The following is a 17,851-nucleotide window of genomic DNA, read 5'->3' as shown; positions in this document are numbered from 1 at the left end:
CTCTGCACCCCCCACACACCCCCTACTTAAATATACTAACTCCGAGATCACACTACAGTGGGGAAAAGGATGCAATTCCTTATCCCCACTGTAATGCACTTTGGAGAGCCTGCTTATGCGAAAGTACATGTTCAATGTTATGTACTTCGCTCATGTGCAGTTTCGATAATACATACATTCACTAAAGTGTGATTGCAAAACCGGGATTCCATGAAATGTTTTTTCGACATTACAACATATACCTATATATATATATATATATATATATATATATATATATATATATATATATATATATATATATTCATTATTTAAAAATATTTATCATTTTATTTAGTTGTCTTTTTTGACTCTGTAAAGTCCGACTGGATGAAACCCATTTTCAGGGGAGGCCCAAGGAGAAAAGCTCCACATTTAAGTTACACATGATGCACATTTATAATTACAGGGTAGAAACATCTATACATGATCTTATTTACATGATTTTTAAATATTTCTGACGTGAACACAGCAAGTATTTTAACACCAACAAAGAGAGAGGGAAATTAACATAAATTGGCTAATTCTTGAATAGAAAAATAAAATACAGTAACAGTGTATTTATAGCATGATGGCTGCAGGAAACCAATCAGACTGGGGGTGTTTTTGAGGTTAGTAATAGTTTTCAGATAGATGAGTAGTAATGCAGCTTAAACATTAATGATAAGAAAATGTGAAAGGAGAAATTATAGAAATAAGCAGGAAGATAAATGGGCAGAGGAGGAATTTATAGTTAGTGGTGGGGTATGAGAGAAGGAAGAAGAGCAAGACTTTAAAAAAATGGAAATTTTTAATATTTCCTAAAGCTTCAACAGCCAGACATCTAGAGAGTCATCGCAACGATGTGATTTTGTGTAAAAGTAATAATTTTATATATATATATATATATATATATATATATATATATATATATGTGTGTATATATATATGTATATACTGGTTTGAATGGATCACTAAAGGTATTTTTTTATCCTCAGATGATATCTTGAGGAAATTTAGTTTAAAAGCCTCTTTAATATTAAAAATTCAAATTTGGAGGGAAAATGGAAAACTTATGTAAGCTTGTCAAATGACAATGAAAAGTACACATACTCTAAATTATATGACTATTTGATATCCATTATTCTTTGTGGATTTTCTTAAGGTAGTTTATTTAAATTATGTAAGGTATTAATAAAATAATTTTAAAGATATTGAAATTACTTAGACTGTCTTGAAATTAATGAACGTTTAGAAGAAAAGAATAAATATTTAATATTAAAAATGGTTAAGTTATAAATAGTTAATATTAAAAGCTGTTGGGTTAACATCTACAAGTATACACTGGAAATGTATATTTGGAAATGCATTCATAGACTATTTATTATACCTTTTAAGTTATCAAAATTTAAGAGAATGCATCAGTTTAATGTATCAAGAGCTGATTGAATTCATATTTTCTCCAAATTTGAGAAAGTTGTTTTTTTTTTTTTTGGAGTGAGCTAAAATAAGTTTTCAAAGCTTTGAGGACTGACAAATGCATACTTAACAAGAATGCCAGTTCTAGCAAGTGTATCTGTTCCTTCAGTTGTACATTGTAATCAGTATGTAATGTTTTATAGTTTACTTGCAGTTCCAAAGAAAGTTAAAATTACAGAATGGAATTCAAGTTTAGAACCTTGGTTTTCTTAACATGGCCTCTTTTTTGTAAGAATGAAAAAATACACTAAATCTGAGAAATGTGAAAAATCCTATGAAATTGAATTGGAATACATTAGACCAATTAATATCAAATTATGATATTGATGTGTATTGACAGTATAATGGCAATTCAGCATGATTATACTACTGTTAACATGTAAAAAAATTAAATGTTCTCTTTTCCTTTCACTGTACATAGTGTACATATGTTAAAAATAAATACAATTTTGAGGGAAAAAGCTAAGCTTAGTATTGTAGAAACCATTCATTGCATATAGAATATTTGGGTGTATAATGTTGACTTACCTGTTTGGGGGGATTGCTGAAAAAGGCAGGTCCAGGTTTATGATTTATTTTATTTGGAATTGACAAGTAATACTATAAGATAACCATGCTAAAGTGAGGCAAAACCAAGAGTATACTGGGCACCAGTAATGAAAACCATTATTTGACTAACGTGTCAATCAGTATTTAGCTTTTCTGCTGATTTGCTCAGTGCCAGAAAGAAAAAGTTTGTAAAGCTGGAACTTTATGCCTCAGCCCCACGTTCTTGCCCTAAATGGTGGTAGCACTTCTTAAATCAGGCTGCTCACCTCTGAGTTCTTACCAAACCCCCAGAATAAGGGGAAGAGAATCTTGAGTGCTTTGGACATGCATAAATAGATGATATTCTGTTCAAGTAGAACTAAAGGAATCCAAAAACCAGACCATCTGTTTACGTGGTTTGTGAAGGGCAGGGAGGGGGAAAACTGTCAATAGGCAAACTTTATCAAAATGGCTTGCTCACTGCGTTGTTTTAGCTAGTTTCTTTAAAAAATTGTCACATTCCACTAAAGCCAGCACATTACTCCTAGGAGGAGCTGATACCTAGTCAATTTTAGAAGCAGCTACCTGGTTCTCATGTCTGCACCTTTTGAAAAGTTTGTTGTTAGGGTTCAGTATAGAAAGCAAGGTCAGAGTCTGCAATTACCATTCTTCAAGATCTGCTCTCCTAAGTGCTTAGTGAGGGTCAGTCACCCACTGAAGAAGAAAAAACTGTTTAACGCTTTTATTTTTTCCCCAGAGAACTCCAAGGCAATTACTTTTTTATTTGACTGGCGCATACATGGTCAGGTCCATAGGTTAAAAGGTACTGCTTGTAGTGTAAGACATTTCCTAATGTAAAGTTTAACCCTGTGTGAGTGAGAGCTATCTGGTCGTTTTTACATGATGGTGGCTTTATTAGCAAAATGTCTTCACTCCGTAAGGATAGAAGCTTAGGAGCCACATTTCAAAAATCAATTCCTGTTGAAGGGTTTAAATTTAAATTACTTAGGTCAGGGAAAAAGACCACTGTCTTGACCAATAAACATCTGAAACAACAGAGCAAAGGGGAAAAAAAATCTGGTTTTGGAGGCTTCCTGCCTTCTGGAGAGTATTTTTTCCTCGTTCCAAATTTATAGTGGAATGCGATTAGATGTAGGGAAACAGCAAAAATCAGTCCTCCGGGTACAGGTTCATAAGGGATGCTTTTTCTGGTACCAGATTTCTAGTGGAATGCGATTAGATGTAGGGGAACAGCAAAAATCAGTCCTCCGGGTACAGGTTCATAAGGGATGCACTTGGTATATGTTGGAGACTGCCACTGTGTCTAGTAGTGAAGGCATGTGCAGACAGGATTGCTTTCTGCCATAAATTTAAACGCATTTTGTGCAGTAAATTTGAATTTTAAGCCAAGGATTCAGTTTAGACATATATTTAATTATGTAACTAATGCTGAAAATCCTTTGCATTCCTGTAGCAAATAGAAAACGTAGGAAGTGATTTGCTCCTCAAGTGGCCCTATTGCTGTAATATTTTTCATGACCTGTATGACTCCTTTTGGAGGAAAGCTGAATTTTTGCCCTAGGAGGCAAAGACTGCTAAAAACACTACTACTATTACACAGTGCATTTCAAGTTGGAAATTGTTGGCATTGAAGTAACTTGAGTTTTAGGACAGGATTTGTGGTCGCTCTTTTTTTTGTTATAGGATCTTGTTGTCATGCAAGGCCAGCAGAAGCTTTGCCATTGGGTAAGGTGAAAGGGACTATATGAGGGGAGAACAAGTAAACTTGATAAAATTTGCTTGACTTAAATAATGGCACAGATGCCTGAACAGGCATATGTATCTGAAGATGGGCTGTAAACTTCTCTGACACTGGGGGTACTTAATATGCTGTAATGGATTGCTAATTATGTAAAGAATTCTGTTTTCTAGCTGCAGTAATCTTTAATACTTAAAATCTCATTTAGGAATCAAATCCAAGGTGGATGAGTTGAAAGCTGCATATGACCGTGAAGAGTCACCAAACCTAGAAGATTATGACCCCAACACTGTGGCAAGCCTTTTAAAACAGTATCTCCGTGAACTACCAGAGAATGTGCTTACGAAGGAGTTAATGCCTCGTTTTGAGGATGCCTGTGGAAAGATCATGGACACTAATGAGAAGGTTCTGGAGTTCCAGCGCCTACTGAAGGAATTGCCCTTGCACAATTACCTCCTTGTTTCTTGGCTCATTGTGCACATGGACCACATCATTGCAAAAGAAATTGACACCAAAATGAACATCCAGAACATCTCAATTGTCCTAAGCCCTACTGTACAGGTATAGTGCTGCAAGAACTTGGCTTTTTTTCTTTTCTGAAATGACCTTATTGCAAGACCTGCTATTTTTCTCTAGGTGCTTTTCCCCTTTTGCATGCCAACCATCAGCCCTTTTGCATAGGACTTAAGCTCATTGTTACAATGGCCTCTCTCTGACTGATGGCATGAGTAGGAGCCTATAGGAGAAACCATCATCTAGACAGTCACAAAGGTATTTTGGTTCCCTACATGTACTTTCCGTCACCTTGACCAACCAAACTGTGGCTTTGTCTCAGTGGTCTGATAGTTTTCAGCTCCCCATCTGGCCAGCTTTAAGGTTAGACCCTACTTCATCCCATGTCAGAAGACTGTATGGTAACCCCTCCCCAGATTAGCATCCTCCTCTGCTCATCGGTGTGGGAGTTTCTTTTGAGTTGTAACCACATCACAGGTGTCTGCCTTGTGCACTTATAGTTGTGAGGGCCTACAGAGCCTTATCTGTGCATGTCAACTAATAAAGGTGGTCATACATGTGGTTTAGTAACACCAATGCATGTGTCCTTGGCCCTCTGATGCTGGTAGTGCTGATGGTCTAACTTTCCCTCCCTCCCTCAGAGTAGGCAAGTCAGCATCATCCTCTCACATGCTTCTCCAGCCCCCTGGCTATTTGCTGATCCTAGGTCATGTTAACCAGACTTGGAGGTACATTCACCTGTGCAGCAGAGTCGTCAAGCCTTGCATGTTAGGCTGTTAACTTGTCACTGCAGAATATTGAGTTCTGGGATTAATGGGCATGTTAGGTTTGTGGGAGAAAAAAAGGATTTGCTCTTCGGGGAGTGGCAGTCCTTTGTGATATAAAAGATTTAGGTAATGTATCCACTGCTTTCTAAAAACCTGAGCGATTGTAGGGCTGTACTTAAGGATCTCACGTGATCTAGTCTGTCTAATAAAGCTGCAAGGCTAGTCGCTGTTAGGCACTCGTTACTTGGCAGTTAGTAAACCTTCCTAGGCTCAAACTCCTCCTGCTGCTGCTGTAATGCACTGTACTTTTTATACGGATGTCATTTCCCTTGTCCGTTGCTCACAGTAAGAGGTGATTCCAGTCTCATTGTTCTTTAATTGCAGAGAATTTTGTTGCCTGTTTTTGGTTCATTGGTCTTTAGTTCAGGTAAGAGATGTTCAGGTCAGAGCTTTCACGTTTTTGGCTTTGCCGCAGTTGGAGAGTTTTTTGGTGCTTTAGGGAGTTCGGATCATTTCCTCATTTGTTCCTGGTTAGGTTGCCAGTGAATTTGGCCTTTACTATAATGTTTTGGTAGAGTAGTTAGCTGTGTTTTGCTCTCAGTCTTCCATTAGCTGCATCTGTCCTTGCTTTGCTTTCTGTTGACTTGATATTCTGTCATGCCACCTTCAGCTTGTGTTTAACCTTTTAGTTATGGAGAAAGATAGGATCTCGGGGTTCAAAATAATACATGAAGACATACTTTGTGTGGCTTGCCTAAGAGTAGAACATTTGGATGCTGATTGTGAAATTTGTAAAACGTTTGGGTCTAGAACCCTACGAGAGAGAAGAAAACTTGAAGACCCTGCTATCAGGTGATTTGGTAATGGAGTGTAAGACATAGAGAAAACAGAAAACTTGAGAAGTATTAGGTAGCTGTGGGTGCAATCAGGTCTTGTCCATCTCTCCCTAAGGTGCCATTTGTGAAAGTTTCCCCTCCACAGACTTGACAGTTGCCCAGGTCATTGTCTTATCAGTTGTTGGTATTGAGGGCTTCTCAGCTAGAGGTCTGTTGTGCTACAAGAAACCTCTCCCAGGAAAAGACTTGGCAATTTTTTTGTGGCAGTTCTTGAGTTGATGTCTCAGTGAAGGTCTTGGCCAGTTGACTCACTGTCACCTGATCAAGAAACTTCCCATTCCACACAGCCTGGCTCTTATGTGATCCCTCCAGCCAACAAGATTGTTTCTTGTTGTGCAGTGGGCTTGGCAGGACCCTGAAATTGCACTGACTATGCCTTGGACGACCAGACAGGATCCTTTGTAAGAACCATGAGTGGTGGAGTAAAGCTCCCTTAGTTAACTCGATTGTAGGGGCTGCTTCCCTAAAAAAGGAACCCTCTGAAGAGAGTTGCATCCCCTTAATAAGGAGTCTCCAGTTTTGAACTGATTTGAGAAACATGTTTATGCTTCTAGTACTTTTTCCATTCTGATGCTTAACTAACTGACTTACATGACTCTTTCAAGGAGATTTAGCAGGTTGGGTGTTATGACTTGAAAGAAACATAAACAAATATCTATTGCCGCCATCTATATTCCTCCACATCCCAATATCCCAACACTGAAAGACTTCTTAGCATGGTCTAACCACTAGATCTCAAATGAAACCATCATCCTCGGTGACACTAATATAAATTGGCCTAAACTAACACCAAACAACTCCACAAACTCCATCAATCTGTTCAAATTTACACCACTCATACAAACCCCTACACACACCACACACAATCACCCTGAATCCACCTTAGACTGGATATTAGTATCCCACCCACAATACTACTCTAATCCCAACACGCTTCCCAACACTCTAAGTGACCACTTACCAGCCCTGATACACAGACTATCAGCCTCCACCCCAAACATTCATTCATACAAATATATCAGAAATCTAGCCAGTTTTAGCCAGACTGACTTTTGCAACCTATTGCAAACACTAAACTGGAACCCATTGAAATATTTTCCCTTAGATGAAGCAGTACATTACTTCAGTACTGTCTTTCTAGATACTCTTAACTCCATAGCCCCCATAAGAAAAAAGAGAGTTAAGCATAACCATGCTCCTTTGCTATCTAAGTCAACCAAACAACTACTGATTAATAGAGACTGAGCATGGCACAAATGGAAAAAAGATAAGACCCAACCCAACGAAACCGCCTTCAAAATACGTAGAAACTAAGCAAAACAGGCCATTAATCAGGACAAAAAGACTTACTTCTCCCAACAAATAAACACCCACAGTAATAATCCCAGACTTTTCTGGAAATCTGTCAACTCATTACTAAATCCTGGCAGCACCCAAAACCCATCTCCATTTCCAGACAAAAGCCCAGTTGAAATCAGTGAAATATTTAATAAAAACTTTGATATTATCCTTACATTAGTAAATGCAGTCAATACCCCAACCCCCATTAACCCATCTACCATACCTCAAGGCAATATCAGCTCCATACCATCCTTTAACTTCCAACCTGTAGCAACCTCTCAAATACAAGCATCACTTGGCAAATTGAAACCAGGGTCCTTATCCGCTGATAATCTCCCACCAGAATGCCTCATAATTAGTGCTAAGGTAATAGGTTTCCCAGTAAGTATCCTTATAAACTGATCACTTGCAGAACACATAGTCCCCCAGCTCTGGAAAAAATCAATAATCACTCCACTTCATAAAGGTGGAAACCCTCATGCCCTATCTAATTTTAGACCCATTTCCATACTGTCCCCTCTAGCTACAATAATGGAAAAATGCATCCACAAACAACTGGTTGAATATCGAACCAACAACCTACTATCCCCTTCACAACATGGTTTTCGATCATCCCACAGTACCATTACTGCCCTAGTCTCCTTCACAAATTTCATCTATAACGCCCTAGATAGTAACCTACTACATCAGTCCTGTTACTGGATCTCTCAAAAGCATTCAACAGTCTCCCACATCAAACTTATCCAGCGACTGCAATCACTAGGATGCTCAGATGCCACCCTAACCTGGTTCACTAGTTACTTGGAAAACAGACAGCAATCTGTAAAATGGCAGAATAACCTCTCTAGCTTTCTTCCAAATAACGTAGGAGTGCCCCAGGGGTCAATCTTAGGACCCCTACTATTCAACATTTTTATAAATGACCTACATAAAGTTCCCTCTGACTGTACTACCATACAATATGCAGATGATTCAACCATAATCTGTATTCCAATAACTTCTCTGACCTCCAAAAGTTAACACAAAAAGCCTTTACATCCATTGAACTCTGGCTAAACCAATCATAGCTATTACTTAACCCTAATAAATATAAACTATTCATCTTTGCATCTAAACCTGTTCCCACAGACTTTACTGTATTATCCATAAACAAAACCCAAATAGAGTTAGTAAATCAGGCCAAACTGCTTGGAATTGCTATTGACCACAAACTTAGCTTTGACTTGCATATTAATAACGCAATAAAAAAGACTTGCTTCAAATTAGGCAGACTTTACAGAAACAAACAATACTTGGACAAATCCATCTGAATAAAACTTTCAAAAAGTCTTCTCCTTCCAACCTTACTATATGGGTCTCCTATCTTCACCAATCTCCACAACTCACTGCAACACAAACTGCAGTCCCGTTATTATAAGATTGCAAAATTTGCATCAGCCCAACCAAATCGCACCCACCATTGCCAGGCCACTAAAGAACTAAACTGGCTAGAATTTGCACATTACCTACATTACACACAACTTACCTTTGTCCATAAACTCATTTATAAATCCAAGTTTTGCCCTTCCCTGAAAAATATCATTGAACCTTGCGTCCCATCCAAAAATCTACGCTCTAACAACAAACATACTTAAGTATCAAAACCTAGTAAAAGAGTAGGTAGCTGCCTCTATTCCCATTCCATATCTAAGCTGTGGAACACCCTCCCGTCATCAGTTACAGAATTAGTCAACATAATCTGCTTTAAAAGAAAACTTAAAACAACATCTCACTGATGCAACACATATCCGCAGCCTCCTTAATCTAGCAAAACTGTTTCACATAGCAAATATACTTGTGTATATGTCATACTGTTACACCATATGAGTTATCCCTAATCTTTAGTATCCTAGTCCACACATCTATACAACTATCTTAATACATTTTCTCTTCTGTCACTTTGTACTTTTAATATTACCATTAAATACATGCCACCTATAATCTACATATTCCCACCACCTAGCTAAAAGATTCTAACTATACCTATCCTACCTTTAGATTTAACTCTCTAATTCTACCTTCCCAATCCACTTACCTTTTCCTATTCCCCCCCAAAAAAAATATTGAGCTGTATTGTTAAATATTTCTAGCTGTTTAATTTGAGCTGTATTGTTAAATATTTCTGTTTAGCTTTATTGTTAAATATTTCTGTTTAGCTTTATTGTTAAATATTTGTAACTGTTTAATTTGAGGTGTATTGTTAAATATTTCTGTTTAATTTGAGCTGTATTGTTAAATATTTCTGTTTAATTTGAGCTGTATTGTTAAATATTTCTGTTTAGCTGTATTGTTAAATATTTCTAACTGTTTAATTTGAGCTGTATTGGTGAATATTTCTGTTTAGCTGTATTGTTAAATATTTGTAACTGTTTAGCTGTATTGTTAAATATTTCTGTTTAATTTGAGCTGTATTGTTAAATATTTCTGTTTAGCTGTATTGTTAAATATTTCTGTTTAATTTCCCTACATGCTAATCTTCCATTGTTACTGGATTGTGCCTTTTTACAACATATATGCTGTTTAGATAGTTTTCTATATTATTTCACCTGCTTTATAAGTAATTGTTTCCTTACAAATTCATGTAATAATTTTCATGCAACTTGGAGCTTTTCTCCCCGGGCCTCCACTGAAAATGGGTCCCAAGCCCAGTGGACTTTCCCGGTCAACAAATGTCAATCAATAAATAAATAAATAAGGAATGTCACATAGAGATCTGCTTATAAGGCTGGAGTCCCAGTGGGCTCTAATCTTTTTTTGCAACTCTTGCACAGTGCAGCTGATTAGCACATTTAGCAGGAGTTACTGCCATCGCTGTGTTTTGGCCGACTGGCTCAAGCATTGCAACGTTGCAGACAACTTCAAGGTATCAGTCACAAATGCCACATCTTTTTGGTCCATACCTGAAAGAGAAGCTGCAGATGAACAAGCAGGAGGACAGGGCATGCACAGTTATGAGGTTTTACAGTTTTCATTGGAAATGTTCCTGGAACTGAGTGCCAAGAATTTGTAGCTCAGAAAAGGCCTTCAGCTTCCATTTGAATGGTGTTCTGACAGAAACCATCATGACTGTGGAAGTTTCTAGAATGAACATTGTCCTAGAGGCTGAGGTGGTCACACAATCTGGGTTTATCCAGCTCTCTGTCTTTGAATTGACTTCTGAATTTCTCAGGACTTGCCTGTCCTCCTCTGGAGGCTGCCAGGGTTCTTATCATGCTGCAGCTTCCGGCCTGATGGGCCACTGCACAGGACAAGTGGATCAAGAAGGTAATGTCAGGAAGCTTCACTGTTCTTTTTGTATTCCCTCATTGGCTGTTATTCCTTTTTTGATATTCTTGTCCCATCAGAAGACATTGGCCAAATTAGTGGTCCCAAACATTTTACACAGAAAAACAATCCAAGAGTTCTCACTAAACCAGAAGGGTTCCTGATGATCAAGGTTCTTTTTGGTTCCCAAAGAAACAAAGGCCCTTAGACCAGTGTTGGATCTCAGCAACCTAAAATCTATTCATAGAAAATGCAAAGTTACAGATGGCTTTATTACAGTCAGTCTTTCCATGTCAAGAGAAGGAAGCTTAGATGTGTTCTCTGGATTTTCAGGATGCGTACTTACATGTCAATGCAGCCAAGGGAATCTGAGAAGTTCCTACACTTTAGAGTGGGAGCCAGTCACTTTCAATTTAGGGCACTTCCATTTGGTCTTACCACAACCCCCAGGGTGTTCACCAAGTGCATCGCAGCACATCTCAGGGTAAGAGGAATCAAAGATTTTCCAAACCTGAGTGACGGACTCCAACCTGTCCCTTAAAGGGGGTCACTGGTTGTAGCCAAAGATAGCTTACTGCAAATAATTTGGTTCTTCAGAATTTTAGTAAACACTATGAATCCCCAGAGGAAGTCATTGCAAGTACTAATCTTCATGGAGGACACCCCACACACACACACACACACACACACACACAAACTTTTCACTACGGATATGTCTCCCCTGGGTAAGGGGGACATTGTTTGCAGGAGATGGTCCAAGGCATGTCTATAAGTTGAGGCCAGTCTACACATATGATGGCAGCCTTCCTAAGGTTCCAGGCTTTACAAGATTTTCTGTCTCAGGGCATTATAGCAATATACTTTATTAACATGGTACGTGATTAGTGTATCAGCGAGGGAGAACCTGCTGCTACCTCCTGTTTGGGAGGCCATGTGTCTGTGGAATTAACGTTGTTGACTCTATAGCAGCAATGCATATCTCTGACCAAGCCAAGTCTCCTGTGGACAAGCTCAGCTGATACCTATTGATGCCACGTGAGTGGTCCCTCATACTTCCAGTAGGATAATAATAGTTTTCACCACTGGGGCAAGCCCTAATGCCAGGTGCAGTAGCTTTTCCTTCCTAGTCCCTCCTCTGGAGGAAAAACTTCATGGGACTTGTAACAGAGCACTGTCTGCCAAGTCTTCTTTACATGTTTCTGCCATTTACTGTTGTTCTGAGATTTTTGAAGAAAACCCAAATGAGCAAGGTAGGGGTCCTAGTTCATACTGGCTCTGACAAGTTTGGTTCCCTCTGCTGTGTTTTGATCTAGTGAAGAAACTGTTCTACACAAGACCTTTCAAAAGTCCCCTGTGTCATTGCTTCGATAAGGCTTCCCCCAGACTTTCAGTCCCACAGTCTAACCGGATGGTTATACCAAATGTTCATCAGTAGATCACTCTTGCAGTAATGCTGACAGATGGACTGTACCCTGTCCAGGATACCATATGCCCAGCCAGTGTGCCATAGCTTAGATGCTCCATCATGTGATGCATGTCTGATGTTGGACCCAAGCATGAGGTCTGTACGCTGGTATAGAAAGGACATACAAGTGCAACAATCCTCAGAACATTCTTGCCACTGATCTGTGAAGCAAGATGTAGACAGTAGCTTGGTGTGTCAGGCATTTGAAGAGATCCTTTTTGCCAGTGTGAGGGAATGCTAAGTACCCACTGGGGACTCTTCCTGTTTTTTCATAATTTTATGTTGGAATTTTGTGACTGTCATCAGAGAGGTAAATGCTTATGTAGTAGACAGATTCCGTACACATAGATGTTCTTAGTGCCTTTTCTCTCTAGGGCCCGAGCATAGGCCAGGGAGTTCTCTATTTATCAGGCTTTTGACCCAAAAGCCATAAGAAGTTAACTTTTTTTTCTTTTTATAGTTATTAAGAGAACAAACGTCTGAAAGTTCAGCAGTGAGAGACTGTCCTTTGAAGTTCCTGCTTCCATCCTCTCACAGCCAAAAAAGACAACTAAAAATCAAAAGTAAGGTATTGCTAGTTCAGCTTCTTTCTCCAGGTATGAATTTGGCAAACTCTTTGAGGCAACTGAGAAGCCCACAAACTGCCTAAATTCTGGGCCCGTTCCCTCTGGGTCAAAACAGAGTAGTCTACAGGGCATGTCTCATCTAACCAGTCAGATGGCCACTAAAGTCTTGAAGGTGGAACCCAGATTTGTAATTTCGGAAGGGATGGATGATGTCCCTAACATATGAGGGCGTCCCTGTGTCTTTGATGGATATAAGTCTGAGATTAGGCCCTTCACATGTGGTTTCCTTGGAAAGCCATAAAAAGAAGAAAAAAGTGAAACGCCTTCTCCTCCATCCACTGCTGTTCCCAGAGAGCCAAAGCAAGAATGTAAAGGATTTTTCTCATGGGTTATTTAAAATCCTTAGGGCTCTTAAATCACACCCAGTTTTTTGTTTCCTCTCTATTTACTCCTTGTAAAAGAAAGTGGTATACATCCTTTGAAGAAATTGTTTCCTGTAAATGAGAACCTGACCATTTTGGATTATCCTTCTCAGATTCATTTTCCTTCAGGTTATGAATCTGAACCTGATTACACTTTATCCCTGACTGTCCTCAGAAAGAGCTCTCCTTTGGAGAAGCGATTCAGAAGATGATGCATCATTTCAATTGGAATGATAAGTAACTCTCTGAATTCCAAAGGAGGGATTACAGTCTCTTACTTCTGGAAGTGTTTGAACTTTTTCCTGTCCTTTCTGTTCTTGTAACTTTAGAAGACACATTCTCTTCAGCTTTTCTAACTCCTTGGTCACAATCACTTGCGCCACCTATGCCTGATCAGTATTTCAAAGTCTGTGACATACTGAATAAAAATCCCTTTTCTAACTCTGCAGCTTTCTGAACAGATTCTGACAAACCTCCTAAGCCTTTCATCTTCCAGTGCTCTCCCAGGCTGATGGGTATGGGGGAAAAGTGGGCCTGTCAACTATTTTAAGCTGTTAAATATCAGACAGACATAAGATACCCATTAACTGTTTTTTGACAACATGAATAAAGTTATGCCTGATGTCCATAGGCTCATAGTTATATAATAGGTAATGACTACCAGGGCTTTTATAAGCCTAGCCATGCAGTCCAGCGCAGTTGTCTCCATATGTATCATGGGCATTTATTAGGTGGGGGGTATGTTAGGAAGTTTCTAGAGGTTATTTGGGTGGGTATCTTAGGAAGTTTCTACAGGTTATGTGGGTGGGTATCTTAGGACATTTCTAGAGGTTATGTGGGTGTGTATTTTGGTCTCGGCATTACTGTCCCCCTCTATCAGAAAGAGGGAGGTCAGAACCACGGTGACGTTTTGATTTCCCATCCATTGGTCAGGGTCACTATGGATGCTGCTTCACATGGATGAAGAGCCCGTTTCAGAGCATGGGGATCCCCTGAGACGCATATCTGTCTCACCAACATGTCTTGTTTATGTCATAAGCAAAATTTAAATCCTTTGATCTAGTGGTTTTGGTGCTGTTCATTTTGTGGCTGTGCAAAAAGTCTGTCAGGGCTGGATCCAAGGATGCCTTGTATGCCATGCATAGATCCCCTCTAAGTAACCTGTAGGAGACAGGGTATAGAGAGAAGGCTTTAAGGTGGTCTGTATAGGACATTGTGTTTATACCTTGGATTCTCCTGGTAAAGAGCCTTTGTGGGCATTCCAGCTGTTTCATATGTATGATCAGGTACATACCAAAGGGGACATTATACTCAATGGGTCTGATAAGGGCTGAATAAAGTGGCAGTATGACTTCCTTAGACTTGGATGCCATGCCTTTACTTATACGTTGGGTCACATAGAATCATTTTCTGCTGCGTTGGCCAGATGTCCAATGCCAGGTTACTGTTTACATATGTTCCCAGATCCCTGCCTACTCGGTCAATTCTTAAGGATGTCTTATCAATGGGGTAATTAGTCCGGATGGCAGTTTTCTCAAAAAGCACTATGATGCATTTCCGGGCATTGAGCTTTAAGTCCATGACTTTGCCACCAGTCATTTATCTGTGTTAGACCCTGTTGTACGATGTTTGTCATTGGGGAATCAGTGATAGCTCCAAATCTGCATTCATATGAGAACTTGGACAGCCAAAGGCCCTTGACTTTAGCCTTTACCTCCAAGATGTAGATGCCAAATAGAAGCAGCTCCAGCAGTGAGCCCCGAGGTATCTTGCTGGTGACTGGCCTGTTAGTGGAGGTGATATCACTAGTCCTTGCTTCTTGGATCCCATCTCTGAGCCAGCTTGAAATCCAGTGAGTTATGTAGGGATCTATGCCCTTTTTGGCAAGTTTGGCAACTACACCCAAGTGAGGTATTGTGTCAAATGCCTTAGCCAAGTCCAGGTAGGTGGTATGCATTAGTTTCCCCTTCATCCATTGCCTTGCTGACTTTGTCAAATAAGTCCACCAGGTTTAGTAGACAAATCTTCCCTTCACAAAGCCAAACTGATTTGGGTCCAGTATCTGAAGGTTTCCTATGTCTTTGTTGAGCATTTCCATGATAAATCATTCCATGGCTTTACATATTAGATTAGTCAGACTAATACGTCTGTAGTTTTTAGGATCGGTTGATGGTCCACCCTTGTGAAGTGGGATAACCATTACAGTCCTCCAGTCTCATGGTATAAAGCATGTTTTGAGGCTTAAGTTGAAAAGTGACTCAAGTGTTCCTGACAGGTCATGTTTCCAGCTGTTTGAGAGGCATCATGGGATATTGTCTGGGCCCAGTGAGGCTGTGTTTTTTGCCTTGATGAGCACCACCAGGACCTGCTCCCTGTTAATAGTTGGGGGAGTTACATTATTAGGTATTTCATGGAGGAAGGTGAGGGGAGTGGAGTTTGACCTGAATTTGTCAGCCAGCAAATTTGCTGTGTTGCTCTGCTCAGTGAAGGTGGCACCATTCACCACCAGTTCGGCACACTGATATGTGCTGCCTTTGAGATTTTGGACATAGCTGTAGCAGGCCTTGTGGGCATCTTTTGCCTATGAGGCTGTCTTGACTTCGTAACTGGCCTTGTTAAACTTAATTAGTCCCCTTAGTTTCCTGTTTAGTTTAATTAAAGAGCTCCTATCATTATGGAAGTTGCTGTTCCTGATTTTAGCCATGTCTTTTTACCTCTTGTTATATACCTTATTAAGGTTAGGATTCCATCATTGTGGTTTGTTTTTAGCTTGATTTGGGCTTACATTGAGTAGGTGCAGTAGCCTCTATACAGCCATTTACATGGTGGTACAGGGTCTCTGTGAACAATTCTGCATAGGTTGTTGAACTCAGGGGTGGAAAGGCCATTGAATTTTGATAAACTATTGCTTAATATGGTGTAATTCGTTTTGAAATAGTTCCTAACTGTTACAGGGTTTGCAGAGGTTACGTATTTGATTTTTCTTTCAAAGGATACATTTTTGTGGTCCGACCTCACCAGTGAGGACATGGCATGAGGTGGGGGGGGGGTCTTGACTCTCTCCCATATTGGTGAGTGCAAGGTCCAGTGTGGTCAAGGGTATCTGAGTTAATAAAATCCAAGAATTGTTTTAACACCTTTACTGAATTATCACTTGTGATATAGGCACATTTACATTTATATAAAAGTAATCAAACTGTATTAGCAAGTTCACATTTACAAACGTTATATTTCACATATTGCTATATGTCCTATAACTTAAGCAACATTACATAAATTATTCAATTCCTGACTTTTTTTTGTTTGATTAACAAGAAGCATCTTTATTAAACCATCACTTATGACCTAGACAATCATACATTTATATAAATGAAAACAAACCACACTGACACAATCCTAGTTGCATGCATTTTGCATCACAAACCATACTGACACACTCTCGGTTGCAAACATTATACATTACTTATAATCTACCCAATCATTTTCATTCAAACATTACATAGCTCAAGTCCTTCCTTCTTTTAAACCTCATTCCTCCCCCTGTATGTATTGTTCCAACAGTTCCCATTTTTCTTTTGTAGTTTGCTTCTAGCCTCTTGTAAAGATCTAAATTCCAGTTGTTTTTTTTTATCTCTGTTACTGTATTCCCTACTTCTAGTATAGTTGGCTTGGGTTTTGATTTGCATTTTCTAGCAATTGCTTTTTTGGCAGCAACCATAGTTAGACACGGCAAGGCGTTACTGTGTCTAGGCAATTCCAATTCTTTATCACAGCTCAGAAAAATCATCTCCATCATCACACCAGTTTGCCCACCCAGTATCTCTGACAGTGCATCCTACAGTGAATCCTTAAAGTCCACCAACTCGCCTCACACCCAGAAAATGTCCCCAGTTACCTCTTTCTTCCCCATCACACCTCCAGCATTTGCTGTCTACCTGAGGAAAAATTCTCTGGAGTCTACTTGGGGTATAAAAATATCTATGTAAACATTTCCAAGCAAAAATACTAAATCTTCTAGATTTTGTTGCATATTTGGGAGACATGCATATGTCCTTCCATTGTTTTTGTGAATTCCTTATCCAATCTCTCTTCCCAATCTTTTCTAACCTGCTCTGATTGATTCTTATAGTTATGCTATATTTTATATGCTGTACTAATTATTCCTTTTTTAATGGCACCTTCTGTTCTAGATTCTACTAAAAACTCTACCAGTGCTGGTCTTGCATTTAGGACCCCCTATTTCTTTCTCTTTTCCTATACTCTGATATCAATCCTTGATAGGGAAAGCAATCTCTAACGTGCAGTCCAATTAAATTCTTGGCGTCTTCCCAGTCTGTCATCTTTCCCTCTCTAGTTATTTGCTCCCAATACCTTGGTTCCTTTGCCAGTTTTCTCCAATAAATTCCAGTCCCCTCTTCCCAGTCTGTCATCTTTCCCTCTCTAGTTATTTGCTCCCAATACCTTGGTTCCTTTGCCAGTTTTCTCCAATAAATTCCAGTCCCCTCTTGCCTATTGTCTATATCCATAATTGCAGTCATCCCTATTGGCAGAATCTACTTACTCCATTCCCATCTTGGCTTAGTTCTTAGAATACTTTCTGCTACTTTACGGATATAATATTCTGTATAATTATTGTTATTTTCCTTAAAGGCCTGCATCCAAAATCCCAATCTCTCCTTGTTTCTGGAGCTTCCCCCAGTTTCATCGTCATCCCTTTCCACTTTGAATTATAGTTTTCTGCTTATGCTCTGTGTAGCTCTGAAATACTCCTTCAAATCGGGTAATCCCAATCAG

At 39.3% G+C, this 17,851-nt stretch overlaps 1 protein-coding gene across 3 annotated transcripts in view; it reads left to right on the top strand.

Annotated features, from left to right (window-relative positions):
* Positions 1-17,851, top strand: part of RALBP1 (ralA binding protein 1) — a 597,292-nt gene that overhangs the window by 289,940 nt on the left and 289,501 nt on the right. For all 3 annotated transcript variants that reach the window (XM_044066564.1, XM_044066562.1, XM_044066563.1), the window contains exon 4: positions 3,993-4,345. In XM_044066564.1, coding sequence (XP_043922499.1) covers positions 3,993-4,345 — 353 coding nt within the window. The remainder of the gene's footprint in view (positions 1-3,992; positions 4,346-17,851) is intronic.

The sequence above is a fragment of the Protopterus annectens genome, chromosome 3.part1, assembly GCF_019279795.1.
Source record: "Protopterus annectens isolate FY-2018-M chromosome 3.part1, PAN1.0, whole genome shotgun sequence".
In the NCBI taxonomy this organism is placed as follows: Eukaryota; Metazoa; Chordata; order Ceratodontiformes; family Protopteridae; genus Protopterus; species Protopterus annectens.
Note: the sequence above shows the minus strand (reverse complement) of the source record. Positions and strands in the feature narration are given on the sequence as shown.